Consider the following 20,469-nt stretch of genomic DNA (forward strand, 5'->3'; position numbering starts at 1 on the left):
TTACAAGAGCCTGGCCTTTGTAATCAAAGTCTGAAGAGAAACTGGTGGTGAACACCGCTCCCAATGCTTCAATAATTTTAAAATCCATGATTCTGTTATTTTTAATCATGTTTATTTTTATTTAAATTCATATCAAAGTCTATTGAAAGCAGTGGGGAGACTCCTCTCAGCTTTAACAACTTTGAATCAAGCCCTGTAAAAATAGATGCCACGTGCCTCACTTCTGCTGCAGTCTTGCCAACTAAGTCCAAGCAGCAAAGTAAGACCACGACTCTTCTGTTTCTTACACCCAGCATTTTAGGATCACGAGCTATTGGGGCCCAACTGAAGCCTGTGTGACACATCCCAGTCCTTTTGCCCAACTCTGGATTAGACCTGAGAGATCTGGGCTTGCTCCTGCTGTCCTCCAAGGTGCTGAGCACATGCATCCCCTCTGCGTTTCCCTCGGCTGGTTTGATAGCAGAGAGATGCTCTACTGCCCAGGAGATATTTTGCACAGAGCCATACAGTAGATGAACACCTCATTTCCAAAAGGAAAATGTGCGCGGTGAAAAGAAAAATGCCCAGGACACACGGGAGAGCGGTGAACCCAGTGCGGAGCACTATTGCAAGGGCTGCTCCTCCTTCCAATGCAAGTCGAACCATTGCTAAACCAGAGAGCACAGAGGCCAGCCTGAGTCATGGAGCAGCTGCAAAGACATCTCCGCAGCCCCATGGCTTGCAAATCACCTCTGCTGGGGCACGGGCAGACCAGCCCAGTTCTTCATCTTAGCTCTTTCGGGGCATTTTGTGGTGTGCTGTGCATTTTTAGTTACGACTGCGTGAAGAAGGCTGCGCTCCAGCACTGGGAGGATGCTGGCAGCTTGCAGCCCAGGGTGGGCAGCATGTCCCCACTGACCCTAGAGAGACTGGTGGTGAAGTGGGAGCTCCTCCAGCCCCGCACGAGGTGGCCGGCATCTGGCACTGTGGTGGGGGACTCGTTGGAGGGGAAGGGGCCCAGGGCTAACGCCCAGTGATCAGGTAAAATCACAGAGCAAGAGATAGCTGATGCAGACAGATTCAAGAAAAACTGTTGAAAACAGATTGTTAGACAGCCTTATGGATCTCAGCGAAGGACATGTTTTTCTTACTGGAAGAGAGCCATGATGTAGAAATAGACTGAAATCAAGAAAGAGGGCTGCAGCCGTAGCTTAGGCTGTATATTTAAACATTTTTGCTGTCGGACCATCTGGACCTGGAGCTAAATTTACCTACAGATTATTTTCAATGTTTCTACTTCTTGAGAGGTGAAAGGTGCACTTGATACTTTATGCCAGGAGGAAAGGCGAATTAAATGTCCTGGGTCAGATTTTCCCAGTGTCAGAGCTGTGTGTGGTTTTGGATGCCTCGTCTGTCTGCAGCACCTGCCTTGAACCCCAGGCCGGGTGCCCTGCGTGCACAGAGCCCTTCCACAGCCAACACAAAATCTTGACTTCCATTCTCGCTCCCAATAACTCCGTACAACAATTAGCAATGCAAATGCACTCACATCTTTTTCTGCTTTTATGCTGTTACCGATTTCTTTTTCGAACCGTGGCTAGAGGAAGACGGTTTCCATGATGAGAATACTTACGGGAGGTCCAGAAAGTCTAGTTTCTGACTCAGCTCAGTCAAATTTGCTTGGTGACTCCTGTGCACCTGGATCCCAGGAGAAAGCCCCAAACCCAGGTGAGGTCTGGCAGCCCCCGAGACATCAGGGAAGGTTTGGTGTGGGCCTCTGATGCCCCACAGGGACCACATGGGACAGGGACTGACAGATGCTGGGTGAGAAAGTTGTGTTTTGGAACTCTGCAACTTTTGCAAACTTCCCCCCCAAAATGAGGCACCTGTGTCCAGCCCTGGGTTGGCCACTGCTGTGAAAAAAGAGTCCACCACCCCAGAGTTTAGGTGCCTGAGTCACTCCTTTGGGGGCTGGCTTACTGATTCCTCCTTTGAGAGGCAAATGGATGAGGATGGCTGTACCTCTTGCTGGTCAGAACTTAGACCTCCCCAGCACTTACGCTGGAGTATTGAGTGTTCAGCAAGTCTCATCGGGCTCGGGGTAAACTAATCTCTCATCCTCTGTCTGTGTTGTTTCTCCTCTTAAGGTAGTTTTCCCATTTTAATTGTTTTGTGCAAATGGTTCCTCCACTTTTCTTTAGAGAGAAAAACGTGAAAGTATCTCCTGGACCATCACATCCCAGAGTTGTTTTTTTTCTGATCTTAAAACGAAAACCTTTATTAGTCTCCAATTACTGCCCGTCAGCTTGGGAAAAACTAAAAGTAATTATATTTGGGGATTAGAGAAATTAAGTCTCAAGAGACATGGGACCTTTCAGCTTTTTAATGCTGTTGATTGCGTCTTTCTGTTCTGTGTCCCATAAAAGTAATAAAATTTAAATATTTTATAAAAGGGATCTGTGATGGGTGATGGTATGGAACTGATCCAGAGGTTCAGTTTATCTATGATTTTTAGCACATTAAAAATCCCCACAGGGAAAGTCTTAAATACTTCCATCCATCCCACATTAGGTATATATCACCTCAATCAGAAAGGCTTTCTTGGTAATAAAACCCCTCTAGCTAGCTAGTTGTGAGCATGCTGCCTTCTTTTAGCAAATGGCATGGAAAACTCTTCCAAGGCCAAAACACGTGAATGAGATTTATTAATCCTGTAGCCCATGTCACTCACGATAATGCTAACAACCCATAAGCCTTACATCATGTCTAAACATCCCATGTAACAAATGCATCCCTGGGAGATGAACAATAGATCCCACGTGCACTCTGCTCCCTCCTCCTCCGCCTTGATGAGGAAGCCCCAGATTTGGTGCATCTCTTTCCAGCTACCCTGGTTCCTTCTTGCTTCCCATGCTGGCAGGGGGCTAATGCTGCTCCAGTCCTTCCCGGCGGACTCCTCCTCTGAAGCCATCAGTATTTATCACTGTATTTGCAGTCAGGGTAGCGGTAGGCAAAACGGGAATCGCAAGACCGCAGAGGTTTCAGGAGCTCTGCCAGCTTTGCAACCGCCTCGTTGACACCCTGGTCATCGGTGAGGCCATCGGCGCAGTGCTGCAGGAAGCTGTCTATTTTGTCCTGCACAGGTTGCAGGAATTTGCCCTTCAGCAGCTTAGGCAAAAGCTCTTGACACACCATGACGAGGCTGTGCTTCTCTCTGATGGAGTTACAGGACACAAATGCAGACTGGCAGTCCACAGTCAAACAGCTAAATATATCTTTATACTCCTGTTGGCCATCAATCAGCTGGCTCCCTGTTAGAGGCAATTAAACCAGTTGTTAGAAAGACAGTACTGAAATCTTGGATAATCACATATGTCCGTACCTCTGTATTAACATGGGGTTTGTTACTATCTAAAGGATACGGCTATCTTTCACCACAAAGTACTCTGTGCTGTAGCTGTATATAGGCCAATTTTCTCACTCCTGAAATAAGTATATTTTTCTGAATGACAGAGCTCTGCAGAACTGCCTGACAGAGGAATTGGAGAGGAGTCTGTCAAGTCAAACTGATTCAGAAAAAATGAGAAGAACTGCAGTACTAACCTAAAATGTGGAGTTCCTACAAAAACTACCACAAATAGCCAAACCCATGATTTTTCCATGTTACCCCAAATCATTAAATTGCAACAACAGCTCATCTAGCTGGAGTCAAGTTAACAGTAATAGCTGCTGGGACAAGAAAAAGAAACCCAGTGGAAAATTCTCTGACAGCTGCTTCTGAATATTTGAGATCTGCTCAGCTGAATGTGAGAGCTGAGCAAAGGCCTTTTGAAAATTTGAACATCCAAAATGAAATTGTTAAATTATTGGAGGAATAGTCTTTGACTAGCTCTACTTCCAGGATCAGACCACTGTAACCTGTGAAAAGTGAATAGTAACCCTTGATTTTATGTAAAAATGACAAAAGGGGGATTTTGTTGTTATAATAATAATAATAATGGTTATTAGTTAATGTGATAAACGCACCTAAAAAGAGTCTGATTTAACCCAATACTTAAAACAAATGAAGTTATGAAATTTCTACTTGCAAATATTGACATTTGTGTGGCAAAAGGTTTAAAAGAGATGATTTAGGAAGACTTCAAATGAGAATGGTGAGCACCGTGCCCGCTGAATGCTTCTGCCAGCCACAGAGGGGACCAGGCAGGACGTAAGGACCCACGGTCGGTCACCAAACCACTGACTGTACAAACAAAACGCCTGCCACCTTCCCAACTCAGAGCCAGGATGGCAGGAGCTGCTGATGCTTTTGCTGTTGGTAAATCTCTCCTTGAACTTGTCATTATTCAATTCAGCAAGCGATCTTTGGTTGATCAAAAAAAAATAATCAGCAGCAGAGCCGAGCGTAGCGGGTGAAAGATTTGTTTCCCCTGCCTTGCTAAGCCCTCCTGCGACAGATGCGCGGCTACGGAGCCTGCTGAGTACCTTCCTCCTTGTCGATGATCCCCAGCGTGCTGGCATCCCGGATGAACAGATGCCCGTTGCTAAACACGCCGAAGGTGCCAGCATCCACGTGGGTGAAGTAGAAGAAATAGTTGAGGTCGTTGGTGCCCATGGAGCGGAGGACGGCGAGGAGCTGGAGGGCCAGGTCGGCGGCCACCTCGGGGGCCGCGCCGTAGAAGTCGCGCAGGGGCCGAGTGCTGGCGCTGACCACCAGCCGCCCGCAGGAGCCCAGGTACCGTGGGAAGGGCCATCCCTCCACGTCGGGGAAGATCTGCCGGGGAAAGCGGGAAAGGGGGGATTGCCCCTGCCCTGCTGGCTCCTACGGTATGCTCGTGGACCCACCTCCCTCTCAGAGGACTTTCAAATGCCCTGGCATTCAAGCAGCAGTGCCAGTGTTGTGTTTTGCTTTCCAAAGTATCCTGCCACCCTTCCTCACCCTAGCCTGCTGCAGCAGCTGGAGAAGGCTCTGCTCTGTCCTGAAGTAACTTTGCTGCTTTTTTTTTCTTTTTTTTTTTCCTTTTTTTAATTAAGAAGAAGAATCTGATATTTCAAGAGCTATTCCATAAAGGAGACTAACTGGAAAGTCCAATATAATAATAGATTTCAAATTCATGAAAATTTTAGGCACAGAAGAGCTAATTTTAGGTGTCTTTCTAGAACCTTTGATGGGTCCCTCATGAGAACTGCATAGCTGAAATCACAGCTTGAAGGTGAGGTGGGGCTAAAGCAGTTTTCGCTAATTTGTAAGAACTGCCTGGCTCTTTGGTAAGAGACTTTGCAGTCTCAGGGACAGAAGTGCTGAGTGTGTGTTACAGTGGGGACACCTGGGCCATGCTCCCTGCATCGCTGCAGCTCATGCTAGCAGGGCAGTTATCCCAGGTGGAAATCAAACTGCATGACCGCTGAGCTATGCCAACACAAAGCTTTCTGCCATTTACATTATTACTTGTCTGTCTCCCCAGCACACCAGACCCTGCCAAGGCAGGGTTATGAACTCATCCAGTTTCATGTTTAAGTTTGCTTCTCCCTTCTGCTGTGCAGGCATTTTGGGCACCCACATAAAATCAAGCCATTTCTCTTCACCATATTTTTCTCACCTCTTTAAGCTGTATTCCCACATCTTTACAGTGCTGAGAGCCACAGCCTCGTGCCCAAGTGAGCCATGGTCAGGGTGGCTGAATGACCCCCTGGAGAATCCCAGAGCCTGAGCACCATTCCCCCGCCCTGGGACCGGACAGAGCCCTGTGAGCTGCTGAGGGCAGCAGTGGCAGGAGATAGATACTGCCACTGCCTCTCTTCTTTGTGGAATCTCGAAAGGTTGAAAGAAACAGCAATGATGAGGACTAAAGGAGGGGTGGTGGTGAGGAAACTCCCTCAGAAACACACATAAAGAAAGAGAGGACCCACATGCCAGGCATGCCAGCAGGGGACCAGAGGAGGGGCGTGAGGCCTTCTAGCTCTCTGTCTTCAAACTCAGAGCTCAGCTGTATTTGGGATTCCACTAAACACCTCTGTAAAACTGCACTTTGCTACGGAGCTAGTTACCAGCGGCATGTAAATGGCAAAAACGGTGCTGGCACATGGAACCTGGGAAGTCAGTGCTCCCTGAGTCCATGTTCAACCTCAACGCTGCATTGTTGTCCTCCCATGCTAAAACATGTTCTTTCTCTTTTACAAACAGGCTTTGATTTTAAGTGATGTTAAAGTAATTTTAAGTGATTTTAAGTAATAGTGATGCAAACGTAACACTGTGAAGTATTGGGGATGTGAAAAACCCTGGCTTTCACAGTGCACTAATGCAATAACCTGGCTGGCTTGTGATTGATTTAAGGGGCTGGGCATCCATATCTCTCCGCAACTTCACAGGCTGATGCAAGGAGCACCACAGGAGTCTGCCTGACTTCAGCCATCCAACTCTATAGAAGAAACTCATTTTATTAGGGCTAGGGAGCTTGCCAAAGGGTAGGGCTGAGACTCCTCTGCAGCTAGGGGCTGGTGCACATCTCATGCAAGGGTTCGCTTGCAAGGGGCCGTGGGGTGACATTTCAAGCTGGGGCAAAGAAGTGGTACGTACCTGTAACAAGATGGGATGTGAATTCACTGACAGTGTGTACAGGAGGCGCAGTTTGTCCCGGTCGGTGAGGTGGTCCATGTAGATGCTGCCAGCGTCCGGTACCTCAGCGTAGCGCCGCACTATCCTGTCCAGGAGACGCTGGGATGGGCAGCGCAGCATTGGGCTAGACAGGCCCTGGTGAGAGAGGAAAATACGACAAAAAGATGTTTATTTTCCAGCCTGAGATGTTGCGATGTGCTTGGGCCATGCCAGTGGTATGTGCACCTCTGTACTGTACCCCCTGCAGCACAGCTGCTGAAGGGTACGAGCACGCAGGGGGATCTGTACAGCAAACCCCTCCTAGGAAAAACCCCCGCACCATCCAAAAAATGCCTGTTCACAATTCGGGTTTCCAAAATGGCACACAGTCTTCGCGGCACAGCCACGGAGACTGCAAATCCCGTTCCCCCCCAGCTGCGCAGTACTGCATTGCTCCATGCCAGTGGGCCTCCTCCTTCCACCCGGCTTTCCAGCCCTGGCATCCTGGCTCACTGGTGGAGGCCTCTCTGTCATTAAGCCGGTGAGTCACTTCCCTCGTTAGATAATGTCTTCAGATTGCTTCGCTATTTGCTTAACCTGTGAGCAGCTTTCTTGGAAATACTATTTGCTAAGGTCAGTAAACATGCTTTAAAAGTGTAAATAAACACTGCATGTGGGTACAAGCACAGGATATACTCTCTCTGATAAACTTGTGCATTAACTATCAAAACCAAATTTGAATAGCCTGTGCAAATTTTTTGTAAATACCAGCAACAAATAAAGAATTGTTGGGCTAATGGAGTCAACAATCACTTTATTACACCTTTCAGATTTGGAGGTTTGGCTTGTAAAATTGCATAAGCAATCTATGACTGGGATAAATGGCATAGAAATTTATACCTTTGTAGTCAAAAAAGACCTTTTTTTTTTAATTCAGTCTTGTTTAATAGCCAAGGAGAGCGGACGTATGGAGAGTTGCCCATAGTGGCACAGAAATGCTGCCCTGCCACGCCTCTGCTGGGGAAGGGAATCAGGTTTTTGATAAGCCTTTTTCTTCCAAATGATCCCAGTAGCCACATTTATTGTTTTGGGTTTTCTTTATAATTTGATGGCTGGGAGACATGCTTCAGAGGAAAGGGCACTTGAGCTCACATTGCTCCCTGCCATTCTTCACGCTGAGAGCAAAGATTTGACTCAGGATCTCCCCAAGTCATTTGGTAACTCTGAGGTAGGTCTCTCTCAGCCCTTCCTGAGCGAGCTGTTCATTTGGCATAAAACACTTAATTACCCAGCCACAACAAAGAAATGAAGAAACAAGGCAAGGAGGAGCGTGCGGCTCTCACGGTCGGAGGTGGAAAGGGGGGACTGGGCCTCCCACGTCCCCTCCTCTGCCTCCCTGATGGCCTCAGTGAGGTCCCAGCCGCTCCCTCCTTGGCCATCGGTTGCACGGAACAAGCCCTGAATGCCAGTAGCTGGTCAAAACTACCTGAGGAACTCAACCCCAACTGGAGCATTGTTTTGCAACAACTGAAGAACCATCTTTTTCCCCAAGAGAATAAAACATTTGTCAAAAATAATTCTCCCCAGTTCTAGTTACAGTTCTTCATAGACTCCTCTCCTCTGGTGTAGCCTTATCAAGGAAATATTTTTTCAACTAATTATCTAAAACTATAGAAGGAGGGGGGCGAAGGGATGGTTATGGATTTCTGTCTCACAGCACTTGCAGGCACGTTGTGGCTGACTCTGTCACTTTCCCTTTGGAGGAGAAGTGAGAAAAAATGCACAGAACAGAACTGTATTAAGAGAAATGTGGTGGAGAAAGTCTCTTGCAGCTCAGTGTGTATGCAAATATTTGCAGCCAAAGTTAGAAAGCCTTGCTGCCTCCAGGAGTTTGGAACGCAAAAGCTGAGACCCTTAAGAGTGTGCAGTAGGAACAGAAATCATGGTGGCAGAGAATGCATGAAAGTTTTAATTAGGATTTTTTCCAAGGTCAGAGCTCATCCTCTTAACACAGATGTGGTCATGTACTGCATGTGATGATCACAGATGCTTGTTTTCTGAGGAACCATTTCAGGCACACCAGTGGCGGTGCAGGAGTGCAGAAGCAGGGCTGAGTACCACCACGTTTCTATCAACCATTGTTGCAGCTTCCTATGATTTAATAAAGCCCCGATCCACCAAAATTGGACAGTGGGGCCTTTTGATTTCGGCAGAGCTAGTCAACAGCATAAATTTCAGCACCTGCTTGAGTGTTTCAGTGAAGTGGGACCTCCCCTCCCAGCAGACTGATGGAAACATCCCTACAGCAGAAAAGGAGCCGGAGTTGTAAAACTGTCAGACAAAAACTGTCGATGGAAGAAAAATTTGAAGAACACATACTCAAAACACTGGAGATACTGATTTATCTGAGAATATCTTAAGTCCTTTGCAGCATCTTATCACCCCAGAGAATAAGACCTGACAGACAGCCTGATGTATTGTTTGTGATTGATATGGAAAGCTTCTTATTTACTTTGATTAAATACCCACATTTTTATATCTGATAATGATTAGTTCCTGCAAAGCCTACCTGCACTCAGCTCTGATTATCTTCTCCCTTCTGCACAGTACGCAATGCATTTTAAACTCCCATCTGTGCGTATGTATGCATATCCAGAGCAGACACACCCACAATTTACTCTGACGCAAAGAAGACCTCTGGAAGACAACTTCTCCTCACTCGGCTTTCTCTTCAGCCACCCCAAGGAGGGATGGCACAGATCAGGAGCACAGCCGCCTCCTGCCCCCTGCACCACCGCCTGGGTGCAGCTTCACCAAGCGCCCAGGTTTAGGGTGGGCTCCAGGAGGAAACGCTTGGATGTAGGTGTCAAAGCACCTGCAGCTCCTGGCCGTTTGAATCCAAGGGTTATGTTCACCCCCCAAAAGAAAGAAACTAAGGATGCCCTGTGAAGCTACAGGGCTCATCCCCACTCCCAGCAGGCGTACTGAAGCATGTATCTGAGGATGAGGTACCAGGTCAAAGAGGCAGCAGGTCTGGGAGGTGGCTCTGGGAGCCCTGTAATGCCCATCCTTCCCTAGGACGGACCAGTTGCCAGATCAGCAAACTGCTGCCCATGTGCTCTGAGCAAAGTGATGTATAGTGGACTCGGAGGCCAAATAACCACGGTGCCTGCACATCTGCTGAGGGCAGGCAGAGGTGCTGGTCAGTACATCCTAGAGAGAGGGGCTGATAATGGCTGGCTTTTCACCTTGGTACTACTTTCGTCTGTCTGCCTTCAGACTTTTCCAGGCTGTGCTTTGTAGGCAGGGCTGTAAATTTTCCCTGTGGGCGATCTGTGCTGAAACTAACCCACTTTGTTGTTGTTCTTACCCTCCAACAGGAAAAGCACGCAGCGCAGTTTGAGGTGATGAGCTCCTGGGCGAAACAGCGGGTGGTTGGGGCTACCGTGCAGGCTAAGCCCCAGCTAAATCCTGCTCATCTCCGAGGCGGGCTGGATTTTAAGACTGAAGACTTTGCTGCATCCAATAAAGATTTTCGTTGTGGCTGGTGAAATAATCACTGTGGCAGGCAGCTCAGCTGATGGCTGGGTCAGGCAGGGCAGGCAGTGTAAAGTGAAAAAACATTACTTCATGGTCTGTCATTTTGATTCAAGCATGTTATGGTTTGTCGTAATTCTCTGCTCTATAAGACAAAATTACCTGAGCCCATTAGCTTTCCATGGTGCTGCTATATAGGAAAAACTGCAGGGAGGGCAGTATGGCCGCTGCTGGGTGACTGCAGCTTTGAGAAACAGGGTGGGCATCACGTTAGGCACCAAGAACGGTGTGCCGTTAACACCTCCAAAAAGAGAGAGGGGAGAAAAAAAGCCGGAAGAGCAGTGCTGCAGGTAAGTGTTTGCAATGACATGTCGTACCCCCAAGAAACACCCCCTCCGATGGCTTATGCTGGGTGACCGACATGTGTCTGCCCAGCAAACACGGCGGAGGGGCAGCAGCGCCGGGCTGGGCTGCAGGCAGAGGTGCTCCTGCGGCTTTCGGCTCTGAGGAGGGCAGGTGGGGTGGGCAGAGAGGAAGGGGATGCCCGGTTCGGTGGGGCTGGATGGCTTGCGGGGGGGGGTCACCCTGTAACTACACAACAGCACTTGGGGCGGGGTGTCTCACGTCCAAACTCACACACACCGTATGACTGAAATGTCGTTGCCACAGGCTGTTTTTCAATTCAGACCACTGTGAAACCAGAAGCCATTTTACAGAGCACGTGCCTGATCTCAAATAGTGATTTCTGCTGAAATCTGGAAGCAGGGGGAGGCAGGCCCCAGGGCCTCTGGATCGCTATGCTTCTCTGTGTATTCAAGCCTATATGCTGTTAGAAGGGATTTATATCCCGGTTTAGGTAATAGAGCCAAGGTCATAGAGCCAAGGAACCATGAAAACACGAGCGGAGCAATCCTGAGGCCTGTGTGCAAAGGTCTGGGCCTCCCTGCAGCCTCCTGCGCCCTCTCCAACTAAAAAACCGCAGGGGTTGCTGAAATGTCCCAGGGAGTTTGTCCCTGCGCACGTCCCCCCAGGCTGGCCCCTGAGCTCACTTCAGAGGCACCCTGGAGCTGGGGTCAGCTCAGCTTCCCACTGCTGCATGGGGAAATTCCAGCACCCAGGAGAAACTGGATAGGTGCAAGGCCAGGACGCCTCAGCCAGAGTCTCTGCGTGGTGCTGTGTGTGCATGTGTGCGTGCATGTGTGCATGCATGTGTGTGCATGTGTGTCCATGTGCATGTGTGCATCTGTGTATGCATATGTGTACATGTGCATGCAACCCAGCTCAGCCAGGAGTTCAGTTTTGGAGAGGACGGGGTAGGGAAAACCATATAGGAGCCTTTGAAGGAGAAGGATTTGGGCTCAGCTAATGATTTAACTTTGCAGCAGATCTGAGAAACCACAGAGCCACATTTCGCCGGTTACTTTTTCAACCAGCTCAGCAAATGGAAGGTTCAAGCTCTCGACTCTTTCCCTTTCACATAGCACTGCTGCAGGGGCAGCACGGTTTTGCACAAACCCCCTGGACACTCCAGCAAGGCTGGAGGGCCTGCCACCCCAGCTTGCCTTCCCGCAGTCCCCTGTAGTGCTGCCTTGGAGGACAGTGGAGGCCAGTGGGTGCCTGGGAAGCTGCTGCCTGCCCCCCCGGGGAGGAATTGTCCCTGCCAGTGGCCCACAAGCTCAGGCGAAGGATGCTCTGAGTGGAAGCCATGTAAATCTGCCTATTCTCCCTCGTGCCTCTCCTGAGGTTATTAGGCAAAGTACAGTGTAGCTTTGCACCAAAAAAGTTTTGCTGGCTGGCGCATGTCATCCTGCACCTCACCCCCCAGGAGGCTGCTGCCTTTGGGGCAACCTGCCACGCGGGACTGTCAGTGATTTGGGTGTCCTTCTCGGTGCAGCTCCGGCACTGCTGCTGCAGGATGGGGTCTCCTACTCTCCCTCCTCAGGCGTGCTGCTCCACGGGGTAACAGAAGCAGAAAAACTCAAGCAGTGTAACTTTAGCTGAACGGATGCGGCAGCATGCAGGCATAAGGAAGCAGTTGCCTTCTTTAAAGAAAAAAAATGAAGTCCCTTTTTCACAGCCACTTCTTTCTCGAAAGGGGGAGAAGTACTGGAATAACCTTTCTTTCCCTCTCAGGGTCTCATTTAGGGTATATCCAGCCTCCACTCTGGCCCCTGCCCATTGCCAGCGGTTATGGCAACGCTTTGCTGTTGTTTGGATGAGGTGAGGGGAATGCCTGTGCATCTGGGGAGGGGACTTTTGGTCTCAGATGCAGGCCAGCAGCTGCAAAACACACTCGCCTGCCCCATGGCCGTCCCTCAGCGTGGGCAGTGCTCAGACGCCGGCTTTCCTCTGGACCCTGCCCGCTCTGCCCCTCCGGCCCTGCCTGTGTGTCCGTCTCCCTGCGCCACTGCCACCTGTCTACCTGGCGGCAGCGACCCCCCCACCCTGGCAAGCCTGTCCTGGCTTCGCCTGTGACACCCCAGGACTGTGACGGAAAGGGCAGCGCGCTTCTTTGCACCTGAGGTCATTTGCTATAGACGGCGGGTGGACGAGGAATCGAGGCTCTGGCTCCAACCGCCTGTGCTGGCCACAAGCAGAGGGGTCCAACCTGCCCCAGGTCCCAGCCCAGCGGAAAATCACTTTCAAGGCACAGGCTTGAAAGGCACATACCTTTTGGGTATGGCTTTGTGACAAAAAAAAAAAAAATTTAGTGCTGAGTCATAATGGAAAACCGGAAAAAATCCCAGCAGAAATATCCCCAGTGGAGCTGCTATGGCTGGAGGAGGGTTGGCCCTGGGCCTCAGGTGCTCTTGTTCGTTTTGGGGCCTCATTTTGCCTCTCCCTCACAGCAGGTGGGTTCAGACAGGGGGGAACCCACCAACCGGGGCAAGAAGGACAGGGCCAGCCATCGCCCAAACTCGCCCTCCACCCACCAAGTCACAGCCACGTCTCCCTCAGACCCTATTTCCCCCCCCCAAAATACATGTCACCCCCGTGGGGCTCCCTCTCCCTCACCACCCCCGCCGGTGTGGGGCACGGACCTGGACCAGGTCGGGGGTGAGCCGCTTGGCCCGCAGCCACTTCTGGAAGCGACGCGTGCGGCGCAGGGCGCGCTCCAGGCTGCAGGTCTTGGTCTTCAGCAGGGAGGTGCAGATGCGCTTGTCGGCCCGGTCGTGGCGGTACTTGGAAGTCAGCCGGGTGATGTCAACCAGCCGCCAGCTCTTGGCATCGTCGGTGTAGTTGCCCGAGTAGCTGAGCAGGTAGCTGGGGGGCAGCTTTAAATGAGAAGAAAGCCAGGTGTCAAACCTGCCAAACCAAAACAAGAGCCCCACGGAGAGCGGGTTAACAAGCCACACGGACACCCCACACAAGCGCCAGCGCGGTCGCTCCGCCACCCGCCGGGCCCCGGGGGGGGCCTTCTGCCATCCCGCGGCAAAGGCCGAGCGGCCACGGGCGTGGGGGTGAGGCGAGGGGGCTGAGGGAAACGCGCTTTGGAAAAAAGGTCCGTCTTTGCTTCCCGCTTAAACCATCCCTTGTCACTGACAGTGCCATGGGGCAGGGGCGAAGTGCCCAAGTGGGGTCTTCTGGGCCGCGTAGAGAGAGGGAAGGAAGGGAGAGGGCTGCGGGGTTTTGGTTCACGGGGAACCCCTGGCGTTTTTAAATTTCCTTAATCCTGGAGAAGGGGGACCAAAAAAGGAGTACTCAACACTTTAAGGGCCCCTGCAGAACAAAACCTCCTGACAATAAATGTCTTTGGGAATACCAAAATGACCCTTTGTTTTGAGGTGGTGGCCTTACTCGGTAACGGGGTCGACAAGTCCCCCCTGATTTCACTGGCTGTATTTTAGCAGGCGGGATGAGCGACCTCCCCGGGCAGTGGCAGAGTTTGGGGTGCGATGGGGGCACGGGGGGATGTGTGCCCTGGGCGTGTGGCACCACTGTAGCCATGGAGATCTTGCACTGATTTGCTCCCCCTACACAGGCACAGGAGGGGAGCATATGGGCCTGGTAATTAGGCTGTGACAATTTTTTTTTGTTTCAGCAGCCCCCTCAGCCCTGCCCACACACACATCACACATGCAGGAGCTGAGGAGCGCGGTGCCTGTTTTGTAAGTACGTCTGTAACCTGCTCTTGGAAAGCGGCTGGACTCTGACCTTTGGTTTGGCCAACATCACGCATTCGCTGCCTCTAAAACCTCCTAATGCTACTCTTGCCTGTGTGCGTAAGAAAGCAGGTCCTAATTTAATCTCACCATAAATTAAAACTGATAGCTCAGAAGTGAAACAGGAGAGGCAAGAGGTTCCCTGCAGGACCAGCTAGCTGGAGTTAGATGAAAAGACATGAACAAATCTGAAAGCTGAAGCTGATCTTTCCTTTTGACTTCCAGTGGGGAAATCGGCACAGGGAAATTTGGGGAGGGATTAATTTCCTCTGACTTCAGGCAAATAACTGACTCAGCAATGCTAGCTGCCCTCCGTGATTGGAGACCAACTGTCCTCTTCCCCACAACACCTCTTGCAGGCAGCGCCTCGCTCCTCTTCCCCACCATGGAGCCTGCGCACCTCAGCTTCTGGGCAAGCACAGGTGCCCGGGGGGAAAGCCCATCTCTCTGAAATGCTGGTGCTTGCCCTGCTTTGGCTTTCGGCTCTAGCCACGTGCCTCCTTCGAAAGATTTGCCTCAGAGACACAGGCTGACCAGAAGCAAAGGAGCCTGGCCCCTTGCATGAGCAGGTTTAGGGGTTCAGGCATTTCAGTCATTTGGGCACTTTGCCCAATATGAAATTGAAGCTTCCCTACGATTAGGGCATTTGACAAGAAAATAAATGCCTTGTTTGTTTTGGGTTTTTTTTTTTTTGTTTTGGGTTTTTTTTTTTTGGTTGGTTTTGAGCTAGGACTAAAGAGCAGAGAATAATTGCTACTCCTCACTGTGATTTGTTATGCATCATGACCCCTCCCAGTGCCTAATCTGCAAAGCAGGCACAGTGTGCCAGGCACGTACAGGGAAGAGATGGCTATGGGCTGGGTTTCTCTTTCTTTCTTTTTTTTTTAAGTTAAGCACAAATATGCCTTGTGATTTGGCTGAAGCATGTGTGTTCAGGGGAGCTCACGTGAGGCAGATACCAGGAAAGCGCCGCCTCCTGCATGCAAGCAGCGCATGGATGTGTGAAATTCAGGGCTGAGCCTTAATTTGAGCATGGATGGAGCGATTTCCTCTGCAGAGGTCCCAGGGGAGAGCCACATGGGCCTGGGAACCTAGCATGGGCCACAGCAGTTCTGTATTTGGCATCATTTCTGGGCAGCACAGCACTGGCCTGGCACACTTGCTAGATACTTTCAAGATTCATCATCAAGTTGTGCTGTAATAATAATTCACTCTCCTATGAAGCCTTTTGGCTAAGGGCCTGAATGTGCTTTAATTAAGACTTTCAGTAAGATCTGTGTGAACAACACAGTCACAGATTACAGATTTTAGATCAACCCAGAACTAAACATTGAAGAAACTCAAACTTTTTTGCTGGATAAAATGAAGTATTTTGTTTCAGCCAAAATAATTTTGCTTGCATTTGGAGTTCTACTTTTTTTTTTTAAATTTAAGTAAGTTAAGTCTTAAAACCAAAAATAAAGAGATGCCATATACAAACCCATCAAATTGAAGCATTCTAGCTTTTTCAGACTTCCTTCCCATTGCTTTTGGCCAAAGCTCATCACTGGCATTGGCACACGTCTGCAAATAGTTTTGGTCAGCTAAGTTTTGCAGTGTTTTGAAAATCTAATATTTTACGAAAACTTCTGCTGCGCTCTGCTCTCAGGACAGTTGGTAGGCAGGCTTTGGTGTTCTCATTTACAGATGGATAAAGTTGGGCAAAGATAAGGGAAGTAAAGAACATTAGAGCACAAGATGAGTCACCAAATATTCTGGGAGCAAAACCCACATATTCTTTCTTGTTAGTTGACTATGAATGCATGTCACAGCTCCCGGAAATGATGGAGAATTAATGAAGCATGTTCTAACGAGGTTAAAACAGAGAGGGCCAAGTGCCATCCACCTTTGTGAACATGTGAAAAGGTACACCGGGGTGGATTGAAGTGCATAAGTGCCACTGAAATTTCCCCCGTTTAACCTTCAACTTGCCAAAAAATCCCTGCTGTTCAAGAAATCAAGTGGGAGAACAGTTTAACCCCTGCGAAGAAAAGCCTGAAGCTGACTGACTGCTCAGGAGAACATTTGGAAAGTTACCCTTTCCAAAGTGCTGAGCAGAACTGTATGTTATCACTTATTTGTGTGCTGCACTGCTTGTGGGAAGCTGATTGCAGGCTCGCAGGAGAGAAAAAAAAGTGTCTGGTTTAGGAAGCCCCTCTACCTTCCCTGAGGCAGAAGCATCGTGCTCCCACACGTTTGCGGCTGTGCGCTCCCGGGCCCTGCTCGGACCCTCTGCATACCCGCACCCCTCTCCCACTATCCCCTGGAGGAAAGCCAGCATGGGGGGCTCCTGTTTTTGCTCACGTAGCACTTCTTTCCTGTGCTCCGGTGCGGCATGCAGCTGGCCACCGGTCAGCCAGAGGCATTTGCTTGCTTCTGAAGGCTACTGCCATTTTTAGTGGGGCTGAAGGAAGCTGCATAGACCCAACGTCCCCAGAGGCTAAGCGGGTTAATCAAAACTGTGCACCCGCGACAAGCTGCACGTGCAGAAGCTGCTTTGTACCCAGCAACAGGTGCCTGAAAACCCTGCACAGGTGAGTGGCAAAGGGGCCGCAGCAGGTTGTGGCACGGGGTAGGAGCCAGCTCCCATGCCACCCTGCTGCAGAGAATAAAATGTAGGGCAGCTCGTACCCCAAACGCACCCCGAGTCCCTGCAGACCCACAGCGGCCTGTGTCAGCCAGCTGAACACGCTGATTGCAAATCCATCCTGCTTTTTGGGACCGGAGCCTGGGCTGGGCTGGGAGAAACCCAGCACTGCTGACCTGGCCCTTCTTCATGCCTCTGCAACTTACTTACTGCATGCTCTGGCATCACCTTCAGGACAAGCTGGGGGAGACAGAAAGCCAAGAGGGCAAAGCGCCAAGGGCTGGGACCCCTGGTGTGCCATGGCGAGGGGTCCCCTGGCATAGCAAAGCCACAAGCTGCCTTCTTCCAGAGGCAGAAAGGGAAGGACGGATGTTCGGTATTACAAGTCCATCCCAGACAAACCATTATGGTTTTACTATGCTACATTTTATAGGATAGTTTAAGATAAAAACGGTGATTTGTCCAATATTATACTACTTACATTACAGCATTAAAAATACAATTTTACTATAACCATTTCTTCTCCCCCAGGCTTTTATATCTATAAAAGAAAGTGCATATGGCTCTATAAATCATATCAGACCCAATAAACCCTTCCTCTGCCAAGCACTGCCTTTAACTTTCTCCTCAAAAACACTGGCAACATCTTCCCTGCTGTCGTCAGATACGCTCTGATTTTGAGCCTAAAACTGATTGGATCAGTCTGACGACCACTTGGACAGCATATGTCTCATTGTCTTCGAGGCAGATGGAATTTCTGCCTCTGCCTTCAAGTTCTCACAGAAACCTCCCAAAAGTGTATTAATAATTTAGCCCCATCTATTTTCGAGTGTGTAGGTAACCTAATGTGCAAAAGTCTTCATGCCTCAGGCAGGTTTAGATCGCTTTTGATCTTAGTTAATACGCACGTGAAATTCCGCACATTTGTGTTGTTGCACCTGGTACAAAATTATATAGCATGTTTATATGTTTGTAGTTAACGCAGTCCGTGGGGAGCATACAAAGCTAAATCTCCTTTGCCTTTACTCAGTTGCTCATAATAAAATATTTCCAGTACGTCTAAACAAGCTGATTTCTTCCTTCCCTCTTCCCTTCCCTCACCACTGCCTTGAATTGTTTCGGAGCCACTCTCTATGCAGAAAGTTGTGCCTTTTACTCCTGCTTTCAAATTATAATTCAGGGCTGAAGTCTGATCATATTTGTGTGGCTTTAAAAGAGAAGAGACAAAGCAGCAACTTATAGACATTAATTAAAATACTAGGCACTGTACTGGCAACCGGGTGCTAAGTTACTCTTTGCATTGTCATTCATTAAAATACTTGGAAATACTAACAGGCAACTTTCAAGTTACTATACAGAATGCTTTAAAAATAACTGTGCTGAGTTTCTGACCTTATTTCTTCTTTAAAGAATTTCTTGCAAATGGATGTCCCAATGCAGGCGTTGCATTTATCAAGTCCCAGGAAAGTCCGGCCAAAACTGTAGCTGGGTTTGATGTGAGGTGCAGATGGAGAAGCTGTTGCTGCTGTGGAAGGGTTACAGCTGAGAGCCAAAACCAGGAGCAGCATCAACGAATCTGCAACTCTGGAGCAAAGGCAACATATCCAGTGCCCCATCTACAGTAGCGGAGAGCTCTGCCTTTTGCAAGTTACCCCTCTCTATGCTTTCGGTCTCTTTTTGATGACCTCAGCCTGCAGCAGTGAGCCCTGAAACACGGCAAGACACGCTGGGTGCAAGAAGACCCTGCTGCAGTCCCCATCCTGCCAGCTGGTCACTGGCTCTATTGGCTTGAGGTTTGGGTGGGAAAGATATGATGTAGGGTGGGGAGAAGGAAATACATGGAGGATGCAGATAACTTGGGTTGCCATGGTTACCTTTCCTTTACTTGGTGCAGCTGCTTCGGCCCCTGCTGACCCTCCCATCAGCCGACTTGGAAAACAACATGAAGAAGTGCTCATCTGCACTTTGTGCAGACAAATGAAGGATATCCTGTTGCTGGAGCAAAGGGCATATGCGGGACACTTAGTAAAAACTGATTTGGGAGGAATAATAGTGTGGCAGAAACACACATTTTACCAGAAGCCAGACCCTTAGCGTTGCTCTATTCCCGGAGATTTGCAATGGTGCATCGCTTGACTTCTCAGATGCTTTCTTGGCTCAGTTTCTCCTTCTCACAGAAGTGCTGAAAAGACTGTCAGGTGGAATTCTCACCATTTTGTTTCTTGAAAATAGTTGTTTAGAAGCAATTGCACTGCAGTGTTTCATGCCATGGAAAGCAGGATAGCCTGAAGGTTTCCAAAACACCCAGCTGACGTAACAGCTTGGCCTCTAAGCTGCTCTTGAAAAATGGGGCTTTTCAGTAGGACTTGTGTGATTTTGAATCCCTTTTCCCGATGGTCCTGGCACTCGAAAGAAACTAGAGGAAGGACCGGTGGTTAATGTGGGAGCTTGCCAGAAGTTTCAAATGCGTTAAGAAACTACTGTGATCACACCCAAAAGATGTTCTCATTAGGTCAAAGACTTGAAAATTACGGCAACTACTGGCTACCCGTCCTGGCTTGGATACTGGGCGCAGGACTACACGTGCTGCTGTGGTGGCACCAGGCTTTGCTCCTCTCCCATCCCCAGCTGGCGTGTTTTGATTGATGCAGGAGGCTCTCCTGGGTCGTGTCTCACCGTGGTGACAGTGAGGAGTGGACTGAGGCTTTGGAGACTTCTTGACCCTGCAGCTGGACCACTCTCACCATGTGGGCAAGCCATTTCCTAGCACATTTTTTAAAGGAAAAAAGGTGCGCTGTAGCCATCCTTTATTATCCCTTCCAGCATTTAACAGCAGCCTGATGGGACTAAGGGACGCGTGAGCTGCAGGGGTGCACGCTGGGCTCTGAGATTGCCCCTCATTTTCCAGAGGAGCTGCCAGAGGAGGGCGATCCTAACAGCACAAGGCAGCTCTTTCAAGCAGAGACGCTCATTAGTTGTGGCACTTGCGAGATCTGGGGTCTCTCCTTGACTCTGTACCCTTGTGGGTGGTTCCTTCATCTCCCCGTGCATCCCTATGCACAAAATGGAGATCGTGACATTTAGGGTTTGTCTACAGGGTGCAGCACAGACGAGGATAACGAGCCCTGCTGCGAGGGAAGGGGGATGTAATGAACCCTCCCAGAGCTGCAAATGAGAGGGGCTGGGCAATGCTGGTACGCCAGCAAATTCATTCAGCACACAGCTCTGCACTGAGCCATGTTCGCATTTGGCCTTATACTCCAGTATAAAGCTCTTTGAAATATGCGGTGGAAAAAGCCATACCAGAACCAAACACCAGTATTAACCGCTTCCCACATCCAGAAGTTTATCCCTGGCATTTCCTATTGCTGGTACATTGTTCCTTTCCCCTCTGCAGAAATCAGCCTTTCCCACTGTTTCCTGCCAGTAGCTCTGCAACACTGGCCATGTTCACAGTGCTCCCTGCCCAGCTATTCCCTGGATGGTACCAAAATTAATTGCTAGCAATCTGTCTTTATCTTCATTAGGTAATATATAAAATACATATCCTTCAGTTTCTTTAATAATTT

The 20,469-nt window shown here is 49.4% G+C and overlaps 1 protein-coding gene across 1 annotated transcript; it reads right to left on the reverse strand.

The window, feature by feature from the left end:
* Positions 1–2,739: 2,739 nt before the first annotated feature.
* Positions 2,740–18,664, reverse strand: LOC104839766 (chromosome unknown open reading frame, human CXorf36). Its single transcript, XM_010580239.1, has 5 exons — positions 18,293–18,664; positions 13,153–13,417; positions 6,557–6,730; positions 4,465–4,753; positions 2,740–3,290 (listed from the first exon to the last, which is right to left on the reverse strand). Exons 1-5 carry the CDS (start codon positions 18,514–18,516, stop codon positions 2,950–2,952), a joined length of 1,293 nt encoding a protein of 430 aa, XP_010578541.1. The 5' UTR covers positions 18,517–18,664; the 3' UTR covers positions 2,740–2,949.
* Between the last annotated feature and the right edge of the window lie 1,805 nt (positions 18,665–20,469).

The sequence above is a fragment of the Haliaeetus leucocephalus genome, unplaced genomic scaffold, assembly GCF_000737465.1.
Source record: "Haliaeetus leucocephalus isolate CR32 unplaced genomic scaffold, Haliaeetus_leucocephalus-4.0 Scaffold702, whole genome shotgun sequence".
Lineage (NCBI taxonomy): Eukaryota > Metazoa > Chordata > Aves > Accipitriformes > Accipitridae > Haliaeetus > Haliaeetus leucocephalus.